This window comes from Emericellopsis atlantica, assembly GCF_019669845.1.
Source record: "Emericellopsis atlantica unplaced genomic scaffold F5Z01scaffold_4, whole genome shotgun sequence".
Classification (NCBI taxonomy): domain Eukaryota; kingdom Fungi; phylum Ascomycota; class Sordariomycetes; order Hypocreales; family Bionectriaceae; genus Emericellopsis; species Emericellopsis atlantica.
The window spans coordinates 864,597-890,853 of record NW_025764706.1 but is presented as its reverse complement, the minus strand read 5'-3'; the positions used below and the strand labels follow the sequence as shown (position 1 = coordinate 890,853).

Here is a 26,257-nt window from a genome sequence, read left to right as displayed (position 1 = left end):
TGGCGGGCTGTCAGTGGTTAAAGTCGGTAGTCATTGCGCAAGCCACTGTAGCACAGCGTTCGCAGCTTCCCTGCAGATGTGCGACAGGCGGTGGCATGCTGGAATTGACGGGTCTGAGTGGTCAGCCTTGGCGAATCAGATGGTCGCTATTGTCTTTCTTAGGCTGTTTCTTCCTCCAAAAACAGAGAATGGCAGGAACCCTTCTGGAGCCGAACCACCGACTTTTTTTTTGCAGGTCCGGCAGCAGCCGTCAGTTGGGAACAGTCAAGCAGCACACCGTCTTGAGCTTGTTTCATTGCGACGAAGACGTTTTGTGCTACTATCAATCTGCACACCCTCTTCTAGACCGGAAACCTTTTCTTTCATCATGCACAAAGTGTGAGAAACGTCCTTCATCGTAACTGTACGCACGTCCTTGCCCCGGCTGGCTTGCTCTCGACACGCCGGCATCGGTCCATCTCCAACAAAAAAAAGTTCGACGCGCACTGCGCCTGACGTCGCTTCAAGGTCCGCATCGACCTCCCCCACCATCGTTCTCGGCTCTTGAGCCCTTTTCCGGCCACACAATCGCCATTGCGCTCGTCGCATAGCCTGTCACTGAGAGAGGTATGTTCCAGTAGCCCAGGCTGGCTGAACTGCGACGCTGACAATTGGCGCAAGCCTCACTCGAGGACGAAGCGACGACGACGGCCACGACGACGGCGGCTACAAATTCTTCCTCCAGCCAGGGTGGGGTGAACGCAAAGAAAAAGAACCGGCCTTCTTTGTCTGTCAAGGACAACTCGAGCATCGAGACATCAACAAACAAACACCAACCACATCATGGTTCGCAACATCTGCCTGCTGGGTGGGAACTCCCACCCGCAGCTGACCGACAGTGTCTGCAACATCCTCGGCATCCCACCGTGCAACCGCATCCTGAGCAAGTTCTCCGGAGGTGAGAGCCGCTGCGAGATCAAGGACTCGGTCCGCGGCAAGGATGTCTACATTATCCAGTCCGGCTCCGGCAGCGTCAACGACAACCTCATGGAGCTATGCATCATGATCTCAGCCTGCAAGACCGGCTCAGCGAAACGTGTCACCGCCGTCGTCCCGCTCTTCCCATACTCCCGGCAACCCGACTTCCCCTACAACAAGTCTGGCGCGCCATTGTCCGGCTCGTCCAACGGCCACGCGCAGAAGAAGGACTACACCTTTGAGAGCGTGCCTGCTACCCCCAGACCGGGCGGCCCGCGCAGCAGTGGCCTGTTGAATGGCGTCAACGGCCTTGCGGAGAAGCTGGCCAAAACAACAACAGGGGACAGGCAGCCCAATGGCAACGAGCAACACCCTCCCAAGCGCTCTGATACCCTCTCGAGCCTCAGCTCCAACACGAGCCGACACCAGCCCGACGGCTCGCTCTCGTCGCAACCCAGCTTCACGACGCACGACTACGAGAAGCCCGCCCACAGTGTTGGCTTCCAGGCGAAACCCGGTTACAAGCAGTGGGTTGCGCTGGCCGGCACGCTCGTCGCCGACCTGCTGACCTGCGCCGGCGCTGACCACATCATCACCATGGATCTCCACGACCCGCAGTACCAGGGCTTCTTTGACATTCCCGTGGACAACCTCTACGGCAAGCCCCTGATCCAGAACTACATCCAGCAGTACATTCCCGACTATCGAGACGCTGTGGTGGTTTCTCCCGACGCTGGAGGTGCCAAGCGAGCCTCGCTCATCCGCGATAGCTTGGACATTGATTTCGCTCTGATTCACAAGGTAAGTTTGGCCTGTAGTCCGCCACCATGATCGCCTTGCTCACATGAACACCAGGAACGACGTCCCATCAAGTACACGGAGCAGCGCAATGCCAGCATGATGCTTGTCGGCGACGTGTCAGGCCGCGTGTGCATCCTCGTCGACGATCTCATCGACACCGGCAACACCATCACCCGTGCCGCCAAGCTTCTGAAGAACGAGGGCGCCACCAAGGTCTACGCGCTCGTCACGCACGGCGTCTTCAGCGGCGACTCCATCCCCCGGATCAACGCCTCGTACATTGACAAGATCATCGTCACCAACTCCGTGCCGCAGGATGAGCACAAGAGGCTCTGTCCCAAACTCGAGGTGCTTGACATCTCGGCTGTCTTCGCCGAGGCCATCCGTCGCGTGCACCACGGCGAATCCATCAGCGTTCTTTTCCAGTACAACTGAGCGTACTTAGTTGTTCGTCATACATGCAAATGGGTTCGGTTCACATGGTCGACCAGTCACCGGGGATCCAGGCCACCCAATGTTGGAGTTTGAGGAGCTTTGTAATCGGGATTTCATGTCAATTTTCTGTTTTGCTTCACCTAGGTGGTCCAGGTCGCGAGACTATTGGAATCAATCAAGTCATTAAAGTCCGAGTACACACTCAGGACTGGTACGCTCGCTGTAGTTACACTAATGCCCATGCACTCGCCATTGTCGCAAGCTCGGGCGAGATCTTCCAGCCATGAGTGTTTGCCACGCGCTTGTAAGCTCGCACAGCCTCGGAGATGCTGTAGCACGCCTTGTCACTCGGGGAGAGGCTGCGCAACCTCGCCGGCCGCTCCGTGTCGCACAAGCCAAGCCTGACCTGTATCAGGGCCTTCTCAATGCTCAATGCCGGGCTCCAGCCCGAGCTGGTGAGCAGCTCGGAACAGATGGCCCCTCCCGCAGTAACGTGGCCGCCACCGCCGCGGGCGAACTCCAAGAAGAGAGGGCGCACGACGCGGATGAAGGGAGGCGTGAGAGGATAATCAGCACCTGGAAAGACCTCTAACACGATGCTGTTGCAACCCTTTGCTTTCATATCTTGTGCAAGGGGCAGGGCCTCATCAAAGCTGTGCAGCTCGACAACCCATCGGAAGAGAGTGGCGGCTTTGTCCAACTGCTTGAAGTCAATATACCAACCTTGCTCGGCAAGGTCCGTCTCGTCCTGAGTCTTCATCATTTCCCTTCGCTCCTGAGCCAGCCTTCTGGTCGCGGTCATGGTAGCCCAGCTGGGTTCAGGTAATTTGGGCAGCTCGTTCCACTCCAGGACTCCGGGCTCAAAGTCTGTATCCAGCCGCCGCCGCTTTGTCGCCTCGTCATTGGGATTGTCGAGGAATCCATCAAGATCAAGTCCTTCGAACTTGACAGAGAGACTGGCGTCTTGATCATTTGCGCTCAGGGACGGGCGCTTGATGGAACCGGAGCTTTCCCTTTTCGCGGAACTGGACTGTGCCATCTGTGTATTAATACCTTCGTGTCTCGGCACAGCGGACATTGGAATCTGGAGAGCCAGTCCCTTGGGTCCGAGCGGAGTCATTTCTGGATCTTAACGAATGTATCCCTCTGAGGAGCGCTTGGGAGGCGTCGGGAACGGGAGCTGTCGAGCCTCGTCTGTAGGTGACACCTGGGCGAGAAGGAAACGACATTGAATCCATTCTATGTGGTCGACGACGAAATGGGGATGCTTGGCGATAAACAGGTCCGGCCTGTTGACCACTTCGCAAATAGACAGAGCAGCGTTGACTCTGAGTACAGAGTTTGGCCACGTTTCTGGTGCTGGGAAAGCCCTTAGCGAGTAGATCATACTGGTGCTGAACATCTTGCCCAAGTACACTCCATCCCCGAACGACCGCCCGTTTACTGTCCGATCGAATTTAAGTCCTTCATTGACAATGCCGTGCCAATTCCCAAGGCAGCTGCCGTGCCAAGCAAAGAACGTCGGCACAGCACCCTTGCGATGGGCCTCCACCTCACTTCTGAAGCGTTGCTCCTTTTCGGGGCTGCCTTGGACGAACCGAAACTGGAGCCATCCTTTAGGGCCTCCTAACACCATATTCGGCTGACTATTCGAGCCCTCTTCAACGGGCCCGGCCGGCGGGATGGGCTCGTCTTGAACAATGGGTGACCGATTTGCAGCTACAATCCACAGAAGCAGACGGTATGTGTTTTGGTCAATAATCTCTGGGGCATCGGAGAGCAGTCGATCTGGATGCGCCAAAAGGAACTCCCTCATCTTGAGTACAGACCGTATTCCCAATGTCAGCAGTGTCAACGCCGCAGGGCGATCATCTGGCTTAAGGCTGTACAGGTCATCGCAGAATGCATACGCGTACATATTCAAAACCAGACTCTGTAGATTCCGAAGCGACGCCACAGTTGCATCCCAATTTGTCGAAGAGGCAGTCACTGTTGACGCTTTTCCTGCGCTATGGTAGGCGGTGATCTCAAAATCGAACTCGTGGGCTCTCTCCTCTGTGACACGACATATGTACCACACGAGGGTGTCCTTCCAACGTATATGTAGAAAGGCTAGGAAAGCCTCCGCTGAGTAACTGCGTCGAAAGAGCAATTTTTGGGAAGAGTATGAAAGGCCGCCCAGCCTTGATCCAGGTTTGGGGCAGTTTGGGCATGGTCTCTGTTGGCAGCAGTGTCGCGATACCATGGCTTGGATCTCCATGGCTCATCTGCGTCTGGCATTCCAAAAGACTGGCTCCGTCTCGCGGGGGGGCTGGAACCTTGAGCTTGAGGGAGAGAGGAAAGTGGCGTAGCTGTTTACACTTCAAGCTTGTGTAGAAGAAACTAACCAACAGATCCACGACGTAGGGACTGTGGATGATTTCATGCTCGATACCTGGCCCCTGGTTGAGGGAGAATGTAGTGGTCGAGGCAGAGCGGATTTTCGCAGACGTGGGGTCTCATACTTTGGAAACCATCGTCCATGGCTCGATAGCAGTTGACACAGTACCTTCCGCATCGCATGAACAATTGCAGCGCATGTTGCATGGCCACCAAAGGTATGTTCACTAGTGGCTCCAGCGCATGGTCCTGCTGAAGAACCCAGGGCTGGCTCGCCGTGTCGTTCCAGGGTGCCGCACAAGCCTGTGGCGTAGTCTTTCCACCGTAAGAGCGCAGGCTGTGCAATGCAGCGAGCCATGAGACGTTGTCCTGCCGTCGGCGATTGAGAAGTGCAGGGAGATCATTTGTTAACGTGCGTGAGATGTACTGAAACATATACAAAGGCTCGAAGGCGCCTTTCCTCGTGTCATCCAAACCCCTGGCCCTGGATGTTTGGAATACTTGCTCAGCAGATGCCGCTGTCGGCTTGGCCTCCTCGCACTGACCAAATTCAAACCGGAACGTCTCAGTTTTAAGGCGATCCTGAATGTAGATGTCCGGAATGGGATATCCGCCAGTCGTCTTCATAAGAAGAACTAGATGCTTTTCCTTGTCGAGATGCCATGTTTCACACGCCTCCTCTGGTATGCCCAATCTCATGATGGGAACAGAAAGGGAGAAGATGATGCAATGTCCGCGCGTGTGTTCTGCATCGTGATTGTAGACACCAATAGAAAATCCGGCTTCCATTGCCGCTCTGAGGTCTTTTCGTTGACGCTTCAAGGCCTCAGGCCCTGTATGAAGACAATCTAGTGCGTGTGTGGCTGCCTCGGTAGAGCTCAAATTCAAACAGTCGTGGTCGTCATCGCTGCTAATAGGTTGGAAATCGTTTTCATCCTCTCCCATCGAGCTATCGGTCCCGTCGTAGTCGAGTTGATCGTCGAGGCTGGAGCCTTCGTTTCCCAGGTCCAAAGACACGTCTTCGCAGCCGAGCGATTTTTGAGATGCCGACTCTGCGCCAGCTCTCCCACATGGCTCTAACAAATACGTTGTGAGGCTGGCTGATACAAAATCGACGATTTGGGGTAGAGTTTTCTTGTTGAAGAAGCCAACGAGACCCTGCAGGAAGCTCACGATGTGGGGGTCAGGCTCATCCGACGAAACAAACAGAAAGTAGTCGGCTTTTGCTGGATATGCGTCGGTATCTACAAGACACATTAAGAGTTAGCCATCGAGAGCATGGTACTGAAGACGGACATATACCTTTTGCCATTATTACCACTTTCAGAGGGCGCAGGTCTGGGTAGGAGAAGGTGAACGCCAGCTGGCCGTCACTCTCGCCAGCCTGAACACAAGAGACATTGCTGACAGATGCTTTCTTTGCTTGCTGAAGATGGGCGTTGAAAGTTTTGCGACCCATTCTGGCCGTCGCCAGCGATGGGCAAAGTGCTGTTGAGACGGGAGATGTGCAGAAAGAGCTCCCTTGTGAATAGACGATGATTTATCCGCTGGTGGAGAGAAAGATTGGGATAGAGTCTGCAAAGAATGATGTAGAAAGTTAACTGCTTGTCAGAAATCGGGACGGCCCAGAGAACACTATTCAATTGCAAGCTTGCAGTATCTCGAGAGAGTTGGGACGATCCAAGGACTAATAAGGTACGGTAGGTTTAGTAAGGTACCTGAAGTACTCCAGCAAGAAGGCGCAATGACTGGAGCCGGCAATAGTTTGCCCAAGTACCTACTACCTACCTTACACTAAGCTTGAAACTCAGCGATACAACAGGGTGTACCAAGTAACGTAATAGTAGTTAGTACTTATATGTTCCGGGGAAGTGTACGAATGGAATCAAATCCAGCTGCAGACTGGACCATGATGGACTGAAGATGCGCGCGAGAAGGCAACCAGGCAGGGCAACCTGCAGTACCTTGGTACCTTACTAGTATGCAGCAGGAGACAATCCGGCAGCTGCAAGACTGTTACGTCTCCAATGAGACCCCGGTGCCCTGGTTGTCGATTGCTCAATCTAGTCGCTGCATCTTGTCGAACTGCACGACGTTGTTGCCTGTATCACGGCATTGTGCCACAGTGGCTATAGCCTAGCACAGGCTTAGATGCTTCAAAGCACAAAGAAGGAAACTTCTCCCTGGGCAAACCCAAGCAGGTGTGCAAGCATGAATTTACATGGCGAGCTTGAAGTGTCTGGTCGACAGTTGGAAGTGGCCAATGGTTGGTGACAGCATTGTGAAGTATGCGCAAAAGCTTAAGAGCCACTTGGACACAATCAAAGGCCATAATAGACGTAGTGCAACCGATGCGTTGCAGTGTCAATGAGTGTCGTCGTCTGTGGATACTGGATACAACAACGTTCCCAGGCGTTAAGTTGGAGGGAGGAAGGGGCGGCTCAATCTGTGAAAGAAAGGCGGACCCATATTATCCTAAGTTGGCCAATCAACGACGTGATCATGGACAACACCGAACAACGAACACCGCTAATACTAGTGGTCATTCGTCAAACTATTTAACTACCTAAGCATTTGCTGAACATTGTTAAGGACACACAGAGCATATGGCCATTAGAGATTTGATGTTCCCGAGTCTACGGAGTAGACATTGGCGACATTAGCATGTGAGTACCGTAGTGCAATCATGTAATAAACAGGGTCAATTGCGGTGAGCAAGGGGGCAATTTGACTAGGCAGGTACGGTAAGTAAGCACAAGCCAGGTGCTGGCTTTAATCTGTCAGTCCCCGCTTTGGACAGCTCGCTACTGGTGCCACCCGCGCTGATCAAGCCTCCAAGCCCCTGGCGTCGAAACGACATGGACCCTGCTGTAATAATAAGCCGAGCTGCGCAGCCAATGGACAAGCGAAGCATCTCGACAAGGATGTGCCAACCAGGGCCAACTCCTGTCAAGACTCAACAGCTCCGACTCCCAATCTCAATCCCCAATCACCGATCCTGCGACGGTAACGGACGTCTTTGACGCGCCCTCGCTCTTCTGCCCGCCTGCGAATTCATCGCTTGCCATTCCTTCTCGGCCACCAACTGCGACATCGTCGTTGGCCTCGTCACTCCTTTTGCACCAAGCGACACCCGCGACCTCGCCCACTCCCTGCACGACCTCGAACCCAATATACCAGCAACCGATAGCATTACGATGGATGTATAACTTGTTCCTTATGACATGACACAAAAGGCATACCTAGGCTTCTCGGGAACAGCACAGGAACGCACCCGCGAGCTGGGTTGCTGCTCCTGCGCGCGTCGCCAAGGGCCCAGCACAAAATGCCCAAGACGCGGCTGATGCGCGCACTCGTTCGGATCACAACTCGCCGGCTGACACTGGCCTTCACATTGCTTTCCCTAGCCGCCATTGCCTTCATCGTGACTCTTTCCTCGACGGTCCCCAAGTCCCCTCGCCTGGTCGAGTACGAGCACCAGACCCCGACGACGAGCGAGCTTCTCGCCAGGCCCTTCAGCAAGAGTCCCCTGAACCCGTTCAAGAAACCCACAAAGGCGCCCCCTCGGGAACGCAATGACGAACACTCTGGATCCTCATGGTGGCAAGATGGCAAATGGCTTGCGGTGGCCTTTTCGAGCGACCTCACGACAGACGATCGCGTCTTGCTCCCTCCCCTCAAAGAGCGCCCACCTATCTATTGCTACCGCGATACCTCGGTCGAGAGGCCAAAGGATGAGCACGAAGCCGAAGACGAGCTATTCCTGACGTGGAAACGTGCGTGGTGGGCGCATGGGTTCCGCCCCACCGTCCTGGGCGCGACCGAGGCCACGATCAACCCGGCATTCGACGAGGTCCAAAGGCTGAAGCTGGATGGCGTGCTACGGGCCGACGTCATGCGATGGCTTGCATGGGACACGGTTGGTGGCGGCCTCCTCGCCGAAAACACCATGCTCCCCATGGCTTCGAATGGAGACCCTCTACTGGCCGAGCTGCGCAGAGGCAAGTACGCTGAACTGACCAGTTGGAAGGGCCTTGGCAGTGGCCTGTTGGCAGGCTCGGGCGAGGAGGTCAAGTCTGCCATACGGGCTGTTCTAGAGCTGTCCGAGGCGAGGAGCGTGCTGGCGGCCCTGCCAGGCGACATTGTGAAGACGGACGCGACCCCAATGTCGTTGGCTTACTATGGGCCGCAAACCATTGCCAGCAAATACGCCATCATTGGGGAGGCCACTCGTCTCAACCGAGCTGATGGTCTCCGGGCTCTCAACAGACTCATCAACGCGCATTTGCACGTGGTGTGGCAGAACAGCTTCTCCCACGGCATCGACGTGCTCCAGCCGTACCCTAACCACACCTCCAAGATGGTCAGCGAGGCTATCGGGCTGGCTGAGTCGTTGCTGCATTGTCCAGAGACGCCATTGCCTGCCTCGTGCCCGCCAAACCTGCCGCGCTGTGCACCGTGCACGACCGACATGCGGTCGACACGCATCGCAACCCCGTCTTCCTACCATAACGCCTCCAAAGCCTTCACCATTGGATTCGTGCCCCACCCCTGGACACTCACGACTCTGAACATGCTGAAGGACACCTTTGACCTCAACGTTCTGCGTCGCGACTCCCTCCGTGACCCCTGGTTACTAGAGGTGACCGACCGCCTCCTCGACGATACTCATGCCGTCTACGACGAGCTCCCCGCCTCGGGCGATCGTCGCATCATGCGGTTCAAAGAAGCCATTGCCAGTGAAGAAGCCGAGTCGAGGACCCTCTTCCTCACGGCCGAGGCACCCTTGCCATCCGACCTCGACTGGCGATTTGGCTTCAGTATCCCGCAGCATGCTCATATTCCGCAAGAACAGCCCCCAGATCGCGAGGATCCCTCAGAAGACCCGACACTCGAGTGGATTCTTTTGGAGCGCGCGAAACAGGTCGTCTTTGAGACGGCAGAGACGGAGGACACTGGCATGCGCACAGCCCTCGAGACATGGAACATGGCCGACTATGAGGCGTGGAAATTCACCCGCGCCCTGCAGGCGCGGAGAGTCATGGAGAGGTCCAAATGGGCCAGTGAATCAAAATGAGGAGAAGCGCTGTTAATGTCTAATCTATGCAAGCGGAAGAGCATGTGGGACCGCAGAACCACACATATATCACACAATCATCGCATCTGTGCGCACGGCGTTGCGCTGCAGCAGTAGGGGCAATCTTTTGGGTTGAAGATTCACTGTTTATTTAGTTTCGAGAGCCGGACTGTTCAGGATATACCCGAGACGCTGGGCCAGTATATTACGGAGTGGCACATATATAAGTGTATATACACATCATCACGAGCACTGGTAGCAGACCTTGTCTGCGCCATGTATGAAAAGAACGGGGCATCCCCCACCCCCTTTTCTATGCGGCGTTGGCAATTGTCCCTTTGGTAGCCTCATCTTCCAACGACACGAGCGTGGAGGCAGTGTAGCCGTCCAATGCCGCCCGGGCCTTGCTGGCGACGTCCTCGGCTTTGGATAGAGCCGCTCTCAGTAGCTGGGCTGTTGCATCGCCTACCAAGTCTGGCACGTCCGCATGGGCATCCGCAGGCTTGCCGGTGGCCTTTTCCTCGAGCATCTGACGAATATGGCCGCTCAGCCAGAAGCCCTCCAGCTTTCGAGGGTCCATGCCCTGGGCGCCTGTGATGGTGCCGCGGCAGGAGGCTGATTGGCACAGGCAATCAAATGGTTGCGCCATGTGCCACTCTGTGGAAGGGTAGAAGAACTAGTGTCATGTCGTGTGAGTTTCCTATCGTAGTCGTGTGCATCGTCCGCATGTCACATGATGAACGGGTGGGTGGGCGGCATTGGACACGTACCGTGAGCTCATCACCAGGTTTCAACCCCTTTGGACCGGCAAGAATATCGAGGTTTGCCGTATCGAGAATCTTCCTTGGATCAGTCACTGTCGTTCATGCGTAGACTCATTCGAAAGGGCGGGTGGGCTCTACCAAAGATGGGTCACATGAGTGGTTGAGGTACAGCAAGTCACTATTGAGACTGATGTGCCTGTTCTTCCCGATCTGTACGGTGGCATAGGTCGCTTCCGGCGTGATTGTACATGGCGGAAAGGTCATCTTTGCAAACACTCCAAACGGTGGCACTGTAACTTTGGAGAGGCTCTTGGATGTGAACTCGGCCTCATTGACAATGACTTGGTGAATGTCCGGGTGCGATGGCTGCGCCCAGTGAGGCTTGAGAGGTGCCATGATGAGGTATGGGATGATCTGGTATGAAAACAAACGTCGCAAGCTGGCTGTTCGTGGTCTGAAAGTAATGGGCGTTCCGGTAGACGTATATCTACGATCAAGGCGCAATAGTTGGTGCTAATACCCGCACCGTGTAGCCGAGGCTATAGTCTAGTATATGGAGCAACCTACCCTATTGCCGGCTAGCAGACGACTATGCGACAGCATGTGTCCCAAAGGGGCAAGTCCGTCCAGCACGGCTGAGTCATCAGAATGGTCCGAGCGTGCATCCGCGAGACGCATGCATGTTGCGGAGCGGCAATGTGGGGTTCACCGATCAGGACCCTCCGAAGTCGCCTGGCGGGAGGCAATGACACGAACACCCCACCACCCACACCTCGTTCCATTGTCTGTCGACTTTTTTGCCTTCAATAGATGGTATATAAGTAGATTGGCCCATTTTCTCTTCCCGCTGCTTAGAGAAGAACATCAATCGCCCTCGAGTTGTTGCCATATAATAAATCTGCTCGTTTTCAACTCCACCAGACGACAACCCTCAACCCTCTTCCAATACGTTCCTACCAGCATACCGCATTCGCAGCAGCGGAGAGCACCTACACCATGGAGGGCATCAAGCGTGCGTTTGAGCAGTGCAAGAATGAGGGCCGGGTAAGCCACCTGGAACAAGCGCGCGCACGATCTCGTTGCTGATATCCCTCTAGAGCGCCCTGGTGACCTATGTCACGGCAGGATACCCCAAGCCAGAGGACACGCCCGAGATCCTCCTGGCCATGGAACGTGGAGGCGCAGACGTGCTCGAGCTCGGCGCGCCCTTTACCGACCCCATCGCCGACGGTCCCACGATCCAGACAGCCAACACAGTCGCCCTCAAGAATGGCGTCACAATACAGACTACCCTCAACATGGTCAAGACCGCGCGGAGTAAGGGTCTGAAGGCACCGGTCCTGCTCATGGGCTACTACAACCCCTTGTTGAGCTACGGCGAGGAACGCCTGTTGAAGGACTGCCACGAGAGTGGCGTGAATGGCTTTATTGTCGTGGATCTGCCGCCCGAGGAGGCCGTCTCTTTCCGCAAGCTGTGCACACGTGGAGGGTAAGCTATGCGTGATCACCCCCCGGTGGAGAGAATGTCGCTAACCATTACTAGTCTGTCGTACGTCCCTCTGATCGCCCCAGCCACCTCCGAAGCCCGTATGAAGATTCTTTGCCAGCTCGCCGACTCATTCATCTACGTCGTGTCGAGACAAGGCGTCACAGGTGCCACGGGCACCATGAACGCCAACCTCCCAGACCTGGTGGCCCGCGTCAAGAAGTACAGCGGCAACAAGCCCGCCGCTGTTGGCTTTGGCGTCAGCACTCGTGATCACTTCCTCAGCGTCGCGCAGGTCGCCGACGGTGTGGTCGTGGGCAGCCAGATCATCTCGACAGTGCAAAAGGCCCAGACCGGCGAGGCCTACAACGACGTGGAGAAGTTTTGCGCCTACCTCGGAGGACGCAGCGGCAATACCAACGGCCAGACGCGCGAAGTTGGCATCATTGAGACCCTGTCTGCCGCCCAAGAGCCCAGTGGCGAGAGCGTCACGGTGGAGGGGGTCATCACCAACGAGGACCGCTTGACAGCTGAGCAGGACACCGACCTCGTGTCACAGCTCGCTGCCTTGCACGGCAAGATCCCCGATCGCTTCGGCGAGTACGGTGGCCAGTACGTGCCCGAGAGTCTGATGGACTGCTTGTCCCAGCTCGAGGAGGGATTCAACTCCATCAAGGACGACCCCGCCTTCTGGGAGGAGTATCGCTCGTACTACGAGTTCATGGGACGCCCTGGCCGTCTCCATCTGGCCGAGCGCCTCACCGAGCATGCGGGAGGTGCTAACATCTGGTTGAAGCGAGAGGATCTGAACCACACGGGCAGCCACAAGATCAACAATGCCCTCGGACAGCTGTTGCTTGCCCGGAGGTTGGGCAAGACCAAGATCATTGCGGAGACCGGCGCTGGGCAACACGGTGTCGCCACCGCTACCGTCTGCGCCAAGTTTGGTATGGAGTGCACAATCTACATGGGAGCCGAAGATGTTCGTCGTCAAGCGCTGAACGTCTTCCGCATCCGTCTCCTCGGCGCCAAGGTTGTCGCCGTCGAGGCCGGTAGCAAGACGCTCCGCGACGCCGTGAACGAGGCCATGCGCGCTTGGGTGACGGAACTCGACACCACCCACTACATCATCGGCTCTGCCATTGGACCTCATCCCTTCCCCACCATCGTCCGTACCTTCCAGTCGGTCATTGGCGAAGAGACCAAGAAGCAGATGCTCGAGAAGCGCGGCAAGCTCCCCGATGCCGTCGTCGCCTGCGTCGGTGGCGGCAGCAACGCCGTCGGCATGTTCTACCCCTTCTCCAACGACCCCAGCGTCAAGCTTCTCGGCGTGGAGGCGGGCGGCGACGGTATCAACACGGCACGACACAGCGCCACCCTCTCTGGCGGTTCCAAGGGTGTGCTGCACGGCGTGAGGACATATGTGCTCCAGAACGAACACGGCCAGATCCAGGACACCCACTCTGTCTCCGCGGGCCTTGACTACCCCGGCGTCGGCCCCGAGCTGAGCTCCTGGAAGGACAATGAGCGGGCCAAGTACGTGGCGGCCACCGATGCCGAGGCGTTCATTGGCTTCCGCCTCATGAGTCAGCTCGAGGGCATCATTCCTGCGCTCGAGACGGCGCATGGTATCTACGGAGCCATCGAGCTCGCAAAGACAATGAAGAAGGGCGAGGATGTGGTCATCTGCGTCAGCGGCCGCGGCGACAAGGACGTGCAGAGTGTCGCGGAGGAGCTGCCGAAGCTGGGTCCCAAGATTGGCTGGGATCTCCGGTTCTAAGGGACGAAATTCGAGTTGTCGTTCAAAAGCATGTCATCACGGTCGGGCGTTTGTGACTAGGGGGGAAAGGAAATCGTAGATCGGGAGCGATACCATTTGGCATTTTGAGACTAGTTGGCATACATCAGGGGTACACGAAAGTAAATAAACCAACATGCACACTTTTTAGACATATTCCGCCAATGCCTTTGCGAAACGTGAAGTCCCGGAATCATGTGTCTCAAGTAAGCAAGCAAGCAAGCGTCACGGCAGTGAACAGCGTCAATGTAGCAGAAAATATCCAATTGTTCTATAGTTTTGGGCTATCATCAATCATCACTACATGCCGTCGCTAAATGATAATGAGCTGTAAAGAAAGTCAGTCCGCTGCACCCCTGTATCGAACAGTCAAGGGAACATACCTCAATGAGCTTTTCGGTCAAGTCAAAGCAGTCTCGGTGGATGTCGTCCATAGCGCCCATGGAGCATGAGCGCCACAGACCGCCAAAGCCGTTTTGTTCCAGTATCTCGGCCATGGAGCCGCCCGAGTTCATGGCGCGTGCATATTTCTTGTTCGAGGTCAATGTTCGTAGCAGCGTATGGGCTGCCTCGAGAGGTGCCGAGTTCTGTCCGTGTAACAGCACGTCGTCCAGGATCGTTCGCATGGAACCGCACCTATCTCACTATCAGTCTTGACCTCGATACCAAATACAAAGTGGACCAACTCACAGATGTATCATCACGGCAGGGCGGGCCTGGGCGAGTGCATTCAACCACTGAAGACTTCGCGTCTGTACAGCGTCTTCGAGGTACTGGAAGTCGACCATCTCCATGACGGTGATGAGCAGCAGCTCATGGTCAGCAAAAGTCCGAACGTCGCGCCGTCCTTGGTAGTCGACGGTCTCGGACGCAGGGTCCTCTGGGTCAATGCCGGCTCGCCAAAGACTGTCCCTCAGCTCGTCGTGGCCGGTGGCTCTGGCTCGGATCAAGGCCAAGTACGGCGAACTGGACACAGTAGGTGCACCAGAATGGGGTCCTTGCTCTGGAGGAGTTGTCGTCATCTCCAAAAAGGCCGAGAGCACGCGCATGGCCGTGGGTCTGGTGGTGGTGTCGGTCAGCCCCCGAGCTAAGCAAGCACACACGGCAAAATGGAAGCTGTTGTTGTTGAAGTGAATGCCATATGCTTCATCTAGAGCCATGGCCGCTTCGTCGAGCTGCTCGCGGCCCTGGAGCAGCAGAGAGACCATGTTCTCCCCCCTGACGTCCCCTACAGTGCCAATGTTGGCCAGCACCGATTCGAGGAACTGGGCGGCACAATTGAACATGGCCGACGGAACCAGCCTGACAAGTGATATCGCCAGCCAAAACAATTGCAGCCCGTAGCGCGACGCAGACGGTAACTTGGCCATCATCTTGGAGAGGGATGTTGTGATGGATACCAACATCTCAGTGCTGCTCTCCTCCTCAAACCTACCCACGCTGCTACGCAAGGCCACCAAGACCTGGTATAGCAAGTCATCGTCCACTTCCTCACGCGCCAGGTAGCCCATGACTGTGAATGCTCTTGGCTGAATCGCAGGGTTGTTCTGGAAGGCAGTACTAGCCACCAAACTCATCCATCGTGATCGCCAGGCATTGGACATGTCTAAAGACGGGGCAGCTGTTTGGCAAATATCGAAAAGAACAGCGGCCAGATGCTCGGTCGCGGCTAGAGTGGCACCAGAGTCCTGCGCCGTCGAGATGGACGCCCCTTCGCGTACAAACGTGGGATGTATAGGGAAAATGTCGCCCTTGGGCTCGCCCAGCGCCTCCAGGTTGGCCCTCAGCTTGCTGGCCGGGACGTCGTCCAGCGCGAACGATGTGCACGCCGCGTGGACGGAATTGATGAGTAGCCTGTACACCAGCATGCGCACGGACTGGCTGCCCGTGTTGAACAGCATAGTCACGACGTGGAAGACTTCGGGAAGGAAAAGCTGGGCCTGGATGCCATTGTCGAAAGATAGAGCCAGGCAGAAGTGCAGCAGAATGCAGATCTCCGCCCACACAGCATTGTCTGGTAGGTACTTGGTGGGCCTCAAAGAGGAGCGATTCAAAGCCTTGCGTAGCCTGGAGAGGATCTTGCCACGCAGCGTGACGCTCCCGATGCCAGCAACGATTGAAGAGATGATTTCGAGCGCCTCGTCATGGTTGCTATAGCCCATGGAGGTCTTCATGATCTCATCGAGGAAGATTTCAAGTAGAACCTCGTCTTGCGCTATGGCCGGCCAAACGCACTGCTGCAGCGTGTAGGATTGGGCGTGATCAATAATGGCCACGTCGATGAGTTTTCGAATGAGTAGCGCGACGCGCTCCCGGCCCTTTTCGGGATCCTGCTCGCTGGAGAGAACGTTGGTTCGCAACCCAGTGAGCCACGGGGCCATGTACGCTAGACTCAACGGTTTCTGTTCTTCAGGAAAGCTCTCCCAGCCGACGAAGAACTCGGTCAAGAAGTCGGACGTCAATTGTGGCTCCGTCTTGGCTAGCTCCTTGCTCATACTGACGATGAAATTACTGGCGTCGAGAGGCACGGACAGATCTTTGGCACAGACAAGCTTCGCCGCTGAGCTGAACTTGAAGGCCTTGCAAAGTGCTCCGAGCAGGTTGTACGAGGAGACCCTGAGTACATGGTCTGCACTCGATAGATTTGTCAAAGCCAGGTTGAGGAGCGTGCCAGGGACATCCTGTGGTCGGATCAACCTCTCTGTTGGCTTGTGTGTCCGGCTGTCCTTGCCCTGGATGCTCTTGGCGCCCCGCACGCTCTGAAGAATGTCCGCCTTCATGGGACTCGTAAAGTACATGACAATCTTGCCGCCGTCGGCTCGAAGGCCGAAAGCAGAGTCGTCTTCCGTCTGTATAGACGTGGCAGCTTCATCAATGTCTCCCAAGCGGAAGACATCGTTCACCGTTGTGCTCATCCGGAACCCAGTAAAGACTTCTTGTTTCCTGGCCGTGGTGATCTGGACAAATTGGTCGCCCACCTTGATGATCACCTCTATCTTGCCCTTTGATTTGGACAGGCGCGTCACAGGTTTGAAAACGAAGCGGCTATCCTGGATGACGCTGATCGTCTCCTTTGGGAGGTGAAGCTGGTTCAAGTTGAAGTGCGTCTGTAAACTTTCCATATTTCCGACAAGGTGGTATTCAACATTCTTCGGATGAAAGACGCTGGCTTCGTTACGCGTGCAGACCCTCAGAAGTCGCCTGAAGCAGCGTTTGAAGGCGTTGTTCATGTTGTAAATGTAGATTCGGGAAAGACTGCGCGCCAGCTCTGTTGGCGTGAGCAGTTCGAGCATGCGAAACAGCTCATCTTGTGGCTCGTTGCGACCATTGTAGCATGTAGCATCAATGAGAAGTCCAAATGGTTCATGCCAAAGCCTGCTCGCAATCTTGAGGTAACAGTACAGCAAGGTATCATGATCGATCCCCTCTGTCTCAATGTTTCTGAGAATGATGCAGATGATGGAAAGTCCGTCTCTGCTCTCACCACCATCATAGACAGCTCTAGCTGTCAAAAAGGACTCGGTGCTCCTGAAAGCGTTGCGCAGCATGAAATTCTGGAATCGGGAGTATAGCGGCGGGCTGTTGGAAGATACTTGAGGCCGATTCCATGACACGGCCAGTGGAGGTGGCCCCAGGTTGGCAATGAGGTTGCGAATGGGTTCGAGCAGCGGTGAGCGGCCACGCGATAGTTCTCCTGGCGACCGGACGTACTCCCGTCTCTCCCTAGAGACGAGGGTCTGGCGAACATGGTCCCAGTGGTCGTACAAGAAGCGATGCAGCGCTACGCATGAACCGAAATCGAACAGATCCACGTTTGTTGGGCCTTCAATCTTTTCCGGTGGCACAGACACCTCGTGCAAGAACCCCGTGATGTCAAAGACATTCTGCACAAGAAAGTCGTTCAGCGGAAACATGTATGGTTCCTTTACGCCGAACAGCACATTGTTGGCCAAGTTCTGAATGACCTTTGCAATCAGCAAGAGACCGCGGCGCATCTCCTTGGTAGGCGCCTTTGTGGCCAGCCCCTCGACATCCGGGGCGACGATGGCGGGACAGAAGAAGCGGAGGAAGATAAAGGCGCCGATCGCAGTGTACTTGGCATCCGGGAAGCGTGGCTCGACCGCATTGAGGATGATATGGCAGATCTTGCGGAAAGACGGGGGGATGCTCGACGCAGACGCACAGATATTGTCAATGAACACCTTTGCCACGATGCGTAATTGTAGAGCATTCTTCTTCGACTCCTCCGCCGAGCCAACACGTGCTGGATCAAGCTCAAGGTCGAGGTCTTGGAAATTGAGCATGAGTCTATCAAGGACCTTTTGCAACGTGTCTTTGAGGTACTGCGCTCCCTTCCACTTGGCATACACTGAGAGCATCTTGGTGGGCACGCATGTGCGCCGGAGAAGCTCCGCCTCGTTGTTGGTGTCTTCTACCTCTTGCTTGATGAGAGCCTCAAACAGTTCAAAGGTGAGCCCTCGTTGCTCAAATACGGTGAGGAGGCAGATGGCAACCTCGTCAACTTCGGTGCTCGGGCAGATGGAGCTCATGGAAACTGCAAGCGACAGATCCTTTGTGAGCAGTTCAAGGAGCTCTTCGTACTTTTCGCTCACAGCAGAGTCGGTCAAGTTGCTGAACTCGGTACCTTGGACAAGGATGTTGTACAGAACGCGCACAAAAGCTGTACGAATCTCGGGGTTCTCGTGGTATCCAATGCTGAGCGAATGCTTCAGACCAACGTCAATGTTGGCGCTGAGGAGGTTGGAGAGGATGGTGATGGCCAGGTCGGAATTCGAGATGGTGTCCTCTCTGACGGCGGGGCCGACGGTGGCTTCGTTGCGACCCGACTCTGGAGTCTCGTGATTTAGTAAGGAGAGGAAGCGGTTGAAGTAGGTGTGGAACATCTGTGACTTGATCTCACTCATGCCGGCGTCAGTCTGACTTTCGGATGGCTGAAGAGGCAAGCGATAGGTGAGATCCGACAATGACCTGAGGCAAGCCTTGTCAAGGTCTCTTTGAAGACGTGCCATGTCATCTTGGCGTGTTGAGTGTCCATTGTGCTCAGCGTGTGATGATCGTGGCCGGGCAATCCATCCAAAGATGCATTCCAACAACTGGTTCCGTATCCGCACATCGTCGCGAAGATTGAGATGCTCCTTTCTTTTCGTGACCGCTTCGCACAGATGGCAGACACGGATCTTGACTCTGAGAGTGTCCGAGCTCTCAGGCACCCCGTCTAGGAATTTGGCAAAGTTCAGCGTCAAGGCGCCGAGGTGGATCGAAGACGCCGCGCCAAGGTCCGACGGCGTCGTCAACCGCTCAACCAGAGCGCGCAGAAGTGACGCGCCCTGCTCCGCGAAAATGATCTCACTGTCCTGGGCCTTGTCAGATGTTGCCAGAGCGCCCGTGAAGAGGACCTCGAGTTCAGACTCCAGAGCGCGGAACAGGGGCTGATACAGCGACGGAGATACCTCACTAGACAGAACGTCCCGCATGGCCTCACGTACACGCACATTGGCGCATGCGAGCAACTGGATGCTCAGGCGCAGGTATCTCGTCAGCAACGTCTCTTCGTAATTCTCCGAGGACAGTCGGTCGATCCACTTCAAGCCTCCGAGGGCGGGTTCTTCCAGGATAATAGCCTGGTCAGCGACACATATGCCGCCCAAAGAAGCAAGGAAGCCTGAGAAGTTGCGCCACTCTGCAAGCGCCTTGTCATCGACGGCATCCGTGCTCGCGGTAGATACATCCTTGGCAAGGTGTATCCATCTATCAAATGCCGTCTCCCAAGCGTTGAGAATACCCGTTGTCGGGAATTGCATGCGCCGCAATAAACCACGGTTCCGTTTCTGAAAGGCAACCAAGCCAGTGAAGTGGAATTCCGGTGACGCGATCTCGCGGAAAATGTCTCCATTGCGCAGCACCGAGGCTGATGCCTTGGCGGCCTCAGCGACTTGATCAATGACGGAGCACTCCTCCAAGAATATGCCAATGCAGGAAGTCACCAACTGGCATACCTCGGGGTCGGCAGAGCATAGTGACACGAGAAGAATGGTCTCCAGCTTCGACGAGGCTTGCACAACGTCTGAGACATCATTGGGGACCTCGGAAAGTTCTGGGATGTTCTTGAGCAACAACAGCCGTGCCTTTAGGCAATCGTGCAATGTAGCAAGGGCAGAGTCGCTCGTCTGCGCAGCAATACGCTCACACAGCGAGATCAGCACCCTCGAACTTCGTCCCCACAAGTCTTTCCGCAGCGTGATGCTGTCCAGGGCCCGTCCGTTGTAGACCTCCCGAAACGCCTCTCCATGGTCATTGAACAGCCGCTGCGCCACGCTGATGGCTCGTCGACGGATTGTTATCTCAGGCGACAAGACACAGAGCAAAAAGGGGCGGAAGAAGTTGGTGGGCGAGTTGATGCTGACGGGACCGGTAATGAGGCGCCGGGGCGCCGCGTCTAGGAAGTCCAGGACGCTGCAAATCATGTCCGCTCCGTCTTTGCTCGCGACGGATCGTTTGCGCGAGTCGATACCATATTTGGTCTCTGATTCCAGCTGCGATTGCATGAAAGGCTGTAGCTGGTCAAATAGTTCAGCGTACTTGGCGTTATCTGGCTGCCGCGCAAAGTAGCAACAGGCTTGGACAGCAGCTACTTTGAAACTGTCCGGCGCAGAACGCGCAACGCAGCTCTCGACCAAGGGCTCTGTAGAGCCGTCCAGATTCAAGTGAGCCAGAGCCACAAAGGCGGCTGTCATAATCTCCTGCCCAAATGGCGATGTGTCCAGCCCCAGTGTTGGCGATGGTGAAGGGCCTCCAGAAATGGGTCGCTGGAAGACGGCTTCGCGCACTTCATCCTGCACGTCGAGCGCGTACGATACCAGCGCTGCGTCACTCTCAGCATGAAAGTGGCGAGCCGCACGTAGCAGAGCCACGAGGCAAAAGGCGGCTGATTCGTGACCGTTGCGTAGTGATTTCTTCAATCCATCCAAGAAGGACACCTTTTTGACGATTCCGCTGCTCTTGGCCTCCTTGAGGTTACTTGCCACCTCGAAGATATCGGGAAGCAAGAACAATAGACAAGTTTGCAGAGGCACGTGGAGCATGCGGCGCTTTGCATCATCCGACACACGTTGCGCCATGTCGAATAGCGTATCGGCGGACACGTCGAGTCGCCTCCGTCGGACGTGGAGCTGGACGAATTCAGCTGGGAAGCGATCGATCCACCTGGTGATCAGCAGGGGGACAACAACTGCCACGGCGTCCTGGTATGGCCTGCGAAAGTGAAGGTAGCTCGAGCAGATCTCCTGGATCACAAGACGCAACTTGGGCCCGTCTACCCAGAAGAAGGACAGCAGCCGGACGACAACCAGGGCAGAGACTTCCGCGTCAACGGCGGACTTGGGAGCATCCAGGCCACCTGCGGCCATGCTGCTCCGTATCGCGTAGATGGCATTTCTAAAGTAGTCAAAGGATGCATTCCAGCTGGATGCCGTGACATACTCCATCACCACTTTGACGTGCGTGTCGAGCTCAGCCAGGTGCGCACCGAGGAGCTCGGAGGCGGCTGTCGGGTTCTTGGGCTGGTGCAGCCGGGGGATCGTCACGTTGCGCTGCGAAACCTGGTCCAGGAGTGTGGACGGAGGGAGCTGGTACTCGTCTGGTATAGGCTCGAGTAGCCTCTTGAGGGCGTCGAGGATGCGATTGACGAGGACCTTGTCGAGGGGCGGTGGGCGCGGTATATCATCGTCGTCGTCGTCTTCTTCTGTCTCGTCGTCCTCCTCCTCCTCGTCTTCGTCGTCGTCGTCGTCCACATCGCCATCGTCGCGCCGGGCGTTGCTCTTGACACCGTGCCTCAAGCTCTTCCACTTGGCCGAGCAGCAATCGGCGGCGAGCGCCAAGACGTGGAGCTCGGAGAGGAGCACATGGTTGGGGTGAGACGAGACGGTCTCAAAGGGGCGCGCGAGCCCCTCGAGCAGGCTGAGGAGCGATTCGAGGACAGTTTCTATGGAGACCTTGCTAAACTCGACGAGGGTAGCGCGCGTGACGGAGAGGATGTTGTCGTCGGGCAACGTCGAGCCATTCGTGCCTGTGCGATGGGGCAGCTGTTGATCTGGGGGTCAGTATCTCGACTCTGCTTTCAATGTTCTTTGGACGTGCGTACCCTCGTGGCCAGCCTGTCGACGAGAGAGCCGACTAGGCTAGCGTCCGCGTCCATTGCTACAGCATCGAGCAAGGCCGTTGTTGGCCTGGCTTGCGTGCGACTCGCTCGAGCTTCCTGGACGCTGCGGTCCTGTCCTTTGTGCGCTGAGCTGGCTTGGAGTCCGAGCAGAGGGGACCCGGGGGGAAAAGCAAAGCTCGAGGCACGGTCCACGGACGGGCAACTGTGGTCACCAGGGTCCAGTCCTTTCCTAATCCTTCAGTTGATTCATCAAATGCGGAGCTAAGGTATTATATCAAGGTGGGGTGGTGTTCCCGTTTATTGGCGTTTGGAGCTCTTGGGGGCCAGGCTGCCCATTGCTGGTACCTGACCAGACCAGGCTAACTGGATTGGCGATGGTTGATCAATCAGGCCTTGGGCAAGTCGTACAGGCTGGAGCGATGAATCAATCCCCTCTGCAATTGTCAAAGGCTGGAGCTCATAATCCCGCTGTAGACCCTAAAATATTCCCTCATAATAGGCCACAAGCACTGTCCAGTGTTGCAGAATGCCCGTGTACAAACTGTTCGTGTTACAAACTGCCGCGAGTGGGCGTGGCAATCTCGCACCCCGGACCTGACTCCAACCCCTGATGCTCGCTGCGGGAGAACTGACTCAGCCTCGGCAACCTCAGGAGTTCAGGGAACTTCAAGCTAGGGAACTTATTATTATCACATCACGCGCAGTCGCAGCGAAACGGCATTGCATATTTTCTATTTCATGTCTTGTACTCAAGTGGTTTCGTCCTCTCTTCAATATTGTCTTCCCAGATACACTAGTACCCCAACGCCTTTACTCGAACCAGTCCCAGATCAACAGCTGCCAAATGCAAAATTGCACCTCCCCTATGTTTATATCGCCTGAGGTATCCATACAGGTCACCTAATATCTTCGTGAATCTCGGGGCGGGCCGTTGCCTCTATAGCTGGGAGCTGGTGGCGGAGGCTGTCCCTGATACTGCCCATAGTATCCTGGAGGTCCAGGTGGCCCAGGCGGCGGCGCCCAGCCGTTATTGTAACCGCCTCTTCCTCCTTGCTGCTGATACGTCGGCGGTGGCGGTGGAGGGCCACCCATACCAAAACCAGGGCCTCCAGGAGGCGGTGGTTGCCATCCTGGGGGTGGCGCTCCTGAGAACGACTGGTGTGGCGGGTTGTATCCTCCACGACCGTAACCACCACCGCCATTACCACCGCGGCTTCCGCCTCGGCCTCCTCGATAGCCGCCTCCTCGTTGTCCGTTTCCGTTGGGCCCGTAGTTAACAGGCTCATGTCGTCCAGTGTTGTGGTCAAATCGGCCCAGAGGGGCGCCGCCATGGTTGCGTCCACCTCGCTTGGACTTGCTCTTCATGATCTCAATGTCACTCCTGTTCAGCGCCGGTGGCGGCAGTTTCGCACCACGCAGCAGCATGGACTTGTGGGTTTGCGATGTCGTGGGCATCTCGTAAATCACACTAGTAGCACGTTAGCACCCTTGCCCCGTTGATCAGATTTTGATGGTGAACTTACGTGACAGAACTGTCATAGTCGAGATCAGGCATGGCCTTGCGCTTCAAGGGGTATTGCAGCAAGCCATGCGGCACATACTCCTCCATTTTGGCGACTTTGCCGGACATGCCTCCGCTGTTCTTCGGATTCAGCTTGAAATGAGGCGCACCCTGCTTCTTGGAGTAGAAGTTCGTCAGGATATCATCGTAAATACCCTCATTCGCATCAGACAAGATGAGAATATCCTTTCCCACGCCGTTGCGCGCCTTGTCATCTTCGCTGAGAAGATGGTACTTGGATTCCACCGCAGACAAGAGTCGCTGCATGTCGATGAACGGCAGGAGAGCCACGCCCTGCCAGGCAAACTTCTTGCCATTCAGGTCGGTCTCGAACTCCTGGGGATAGAAATCGATAATCTCGCTGTTCTCTTCCAGCATCAAGGGGTGAAAGACATCCGGAATGGCGGAGCGCGACCCAGCAGGCAGCACGCTCATCAGCTGCTCGAATGGCTTGGCGATGCGGCCCTTTTCGAATGAGATTTCCAGCTGGTTGAGGTCTCGGAAATCCGCAGCAAATGGTGCATAGTGGTACGGATAGTACCACTCCCAAGAAGGACAGCCCTGGAAGTAGTAAAGCAGTACCCACGCTAGACCTTCAGCATATGAATGGGCGACCGACTTGCGGAAGTCCAAATCACCGGGGTCCTTCCCGAATTTTTGCTGATAGTATCGGTCTTGATAGCCATCTTCCCAGAGGCGGACATTGTCCACTGGCTCATCGTCTTCATTAGCGGCAGGCGTAGCGCTTCCCGGGGTCTCGGTGGACTTGGGAGTATCCGTCCCGTCGAGAGCTTCGGTGGCCTTGCGTTTCCCAAGCGCGCTGGCGGTCTCCGCGTCGGCTGCCGGTTCCGCGGCAGAGGCCGCAGCCGGTGCTGGTGCCGGCTTGTCACCGCGAAGCTGACTCTTGAGGACGCTGGCCGCGATCTTGTTCGCAGCATTTGCATCGGCAGAACCACGATTGACGACCTTGTCGTGCGTGATACCCTGGTTGTAGATGGCAGGCAGCTTCTTCTCATGGTATGACTCTATGGGCCGCAGGAGATGCTTGGGGGTAAAATCTTGGTCTTTCTTGGGTCGGCCGCCGCCTCGAGCAGAATTGCCGCCACCAGGCGCGCCGTTCTGCGCGCTGCTGTCGTTCTGCAGCTTCCTCCGCTTGGCGTTGGCTTCGCGGCGCCTCTCTTGCTCCTTGCGTCTCTTGAAGATGGCGTCTTCTTGCTTGGCGAGACCATTCATGATGATCTGGGCTCTGTCCATGTCAATGTGACCATCCTTTGTGACATAGCCTCCCATGGAAGGCAAGTTGTCTCGCCAGATGGCCATGAGTGTGTCAATGCCATCCTCCCGAATTTCCAAAGCTGGCAAATGCGGCAGGAAATCGTTTCCGACAAAGCAGCACATGAAGATCCAGTCGTCGACGGCGCGCTCGAGGTCGAATCGGAAGGGCAGGTCGGGCACGCTGAGCTCAATGGCCAGGTATTCCCGCAGAACGGACACATGAAGCCAGATGAAAGGCTTCAGGGCGACACCATGGTCCTTTTCGTCGTGTTCTCCTTCCTTCTCTTTCGCTTCACCCTTACAATTCCGCGCGTCGTGGCCCTTTTGTCCACATATCTTGCACATTCTCGCCTTGCTGTCTTGGAAGAAAACATCCTCGCGCAAAACTCTAAAATGCGGCTCGTGCGTCGCCAGCCCCAACATGATCAAGTCGGCATCGAGACCATAGATGACATGGCGCGTGTTGGGGTCGTGCTCCGGAGACGCGCGTTGCGATCGGACAAATGCCATAATCTTGTGCTCTCCCTCACCAGGCACCGTTGCGTCGGAGATGATGACCTTCAATTTCGCCCATCCAGGGTCTGTGTTGAGCTTGTATTGGCACCAGTATCGCAGGCTGATGGCCAGGATATCCATGAACGGCGTACCCGGGGTGATGGTGTTCGAATCAAAAACCTGCTTCACGACGTTAAATTCGCTGTCGGGCGGTAGTTCGCCGCCGTGCTGCTGCTTCAAAAGCTTGATGAGCTCCTGCTTTTCGTCTGCCTTCTCCTTCGCCTCTTGCGCCGAGCGGAAACGTCGGGAACGTTGCTGGTTCATCTTCGCACGAGGAGCGACACCGTCTGGGAAGCGTTAGCCGGAGTACGGGGTGAATTCTGATGGACAAGACATACCGACAGCGATCATCAGCAGCTTGCGCGGCCTGACCATGTTGACGACGCGGTCTGTGTACCTAAAGACCTCCAGCATCATCTCCTCCTCATCCTTCGGTGCCGGTCTATCCTCCGGATGCGTACAAGGATGCACGATGCCATTCATATCCAGGTAAAGATTGTCGAACTCCTCGCCGTTGGGGTTTTGCCTAGTGGTGTCCACGGGAATGGTCGAGCCGTCGTCCATCTTCACGGGTTGGTCCTCGATCACCGGCGAGATGATCTTGGGGTACCGGTTGGACAGCCATCGGAAAGCAGCGGGGATACCCATGATGGGCTAGGTTTCGCACGTCGCGGAAGTTGAGTCGGCTACTGTCGAGTTCTTGATGAATGTTCGAGGGGCAGCGCGCCCTGGATTTGGTATAAAATCGAGCCCGAGCGATGCGGCATGGGTGGTCTTTGCAATGAATGTAAGAAGGCGGGTCCCTATTGACGATGAAAGGAAGGCGATCACAAAGCGACGCTGAAAATGTCGGCTTGACAATGTTGGCGCAAGAAAGGCTTTTGTCTCCCGAGCCTTCAGCGACTGTCATCTTTTCAGTGCTGATTCATGCAAGGCTGACGACTTGATTGGCCGCGCTGTGGCTGAAGGTGTGGCGCAGGCGCTCAGGGT

The 26,257-nt window shown here is 56.0% G+C and overlaps 7 protein-coding genes across 7 annotated transcripts; 3 read left to right on the top strand and 4 right to left on the bottom strand.

Moving 5' to 3' along the window:
* Positions 1-705: 705 nt before the first annotated feature.
* F5Z01DRAFT_409305 (ribose-phosphate pyrophosphokinase) lies at positions 706-2,335 on the top strand. Its single transcript, XM_046259535.1, has 2 exons — positions 706-1,758; positions 1,813-2,335. Exons 1-2 carry the CDS (start codon positions 823-825, stop codon positions 2,191-2,193), a joined length of 1,317 nt encoding a protein of 438 aa, XP_046121596.1. The 5' UTR covers positions 706-822; the 3' UTR covers positions 2,194-2,335.
* Positions 2,133-6,031, bottom strand: F5Z01DRAFT_695050 (uncharacterized protein; the record flags this gene model as incomplete). The annotated part of the gene is made up of 6 exons (XM_046266251.1): positions 2,133-3,292; positions 3,401-4,248; positions 4,274-4,544; positions 4,581-4,602; positions 4,628-5,816; positions 5,875-6,031. 6 exons carry the CDS (start codon positions 6,029-6,031, stop codon positions 2,420-2,422), a joined length of 3,360 nt encoding a protein of 1,119 aa, XP_046121595.1. The 3' UTR covers positions 2,133-2,419.
* Positions 6,032-7,746: 1,715 nt separating this feature from the next.
* Positions 7,747-9,844, top strand: F5Z01DRAFT_409288 (uncharacterized protein). Its single transcript, XM_046259534.1, has one exon. The coding sequence runs from the start codon at positions 7,898-7,900 to the stop codon at positions 9,647-9,649; it is 1,752 nt and encodes a 583-aa protein (XP_046121594.1). The 5' UTR covers positions 7,747-7,897; the 3' UTR covers positions 9,650-9,844.
* F5Z01DRAFT_409281 (uncharacterized protein) lies at positions 9,806-10,900 on the bottom strand. Its single transcript, XM_046259533.1, has 3 exons — positions 10,552-10,900; positions 10,420-10,488; positions 9,806-10,325 (listed from the first exon to the last, which is right to left on the bottom strand). Exons 1-3 carry the CDS (start codon positions 10,807-10,809, stop codon positions 9,963-9,965), a joined length of 690 nt encoding a protein of 229 aa, XP_046121593.1. The 5' UTR covers positions 10,810-10,900; the 3' UTR covers positions 9,806-9,962.
* A 282-nt stretch (positions 10,901-11,182) lies between these two features.
* Positions 11,183-13,918, top strand: F5Z01DRAFT_646668 (tryptophan synthase beta subunit-like PLP-dependent enzyme). The gene is made up of 3 exons (XM_046262925.1): positions 11,183-11,457; positions 11,511-11,902; positions 11,957-13,918. Exons 1-3 carry the CDS (start codon positions 11,410-11,412, stop codon positions 13,677-13,679), a joined length of 2,163 nt encoding a protein of 720 aa, XP_046121592.1. The 5' UTR covers positions 11,183-11,409; the 3' UTR covers positions 13,680-13,918.
* Positions 13,919-20,683, bottom strand: F5Z01DRAFT_646667 (uncharacterized protein). The gene is made up of 3 exons (XM_046262924.1): positions 14,388-20,683; positions 14,081-14,333; positions 13,919-14,025 (listed from the first exon to the last, which is right to left on the bottom strand). The coding sequence occupies exons 1-3, from the start codon at positions 20,450-20,452 to the stop codon at positions 14,011-14,013; spliced, it is 6,333 nt and encodes a 2,110-aa protein (XP_046121591.1). The 5' UTR covers positions 20,453-20,683; the 3' UTR covers positions 13,919-14,010.
* A 1,900-nt stretch (positions 20,684-22,583) lies between these two features.
* On the bottom strand, positions 22,584-26,158 carry F5Z01DRAFT_646662 (exoribonuclease 2). The gene is made up of 3 exons (XM_046262923.1): positions 25,606-26,158; positions 23,400-25,554; positions 22,584-23,344 (listed from the first exon to the last, which is right to left on the bottom strand). Exons 1-3 carry the CDS (start codon positions 25,913-25,915, stop codon positions 22,777-22,779), a joined length of 3,033 nt encoding a protein of 1,010 aa, XP_046121590.1. The 5' UTR covers positions 25,916-26,158; the 3' UTR covers positions 22,584-22,776.
* Between the last annotated feature and the right edge of the window lie 99 nt (positions 26,159-26,257).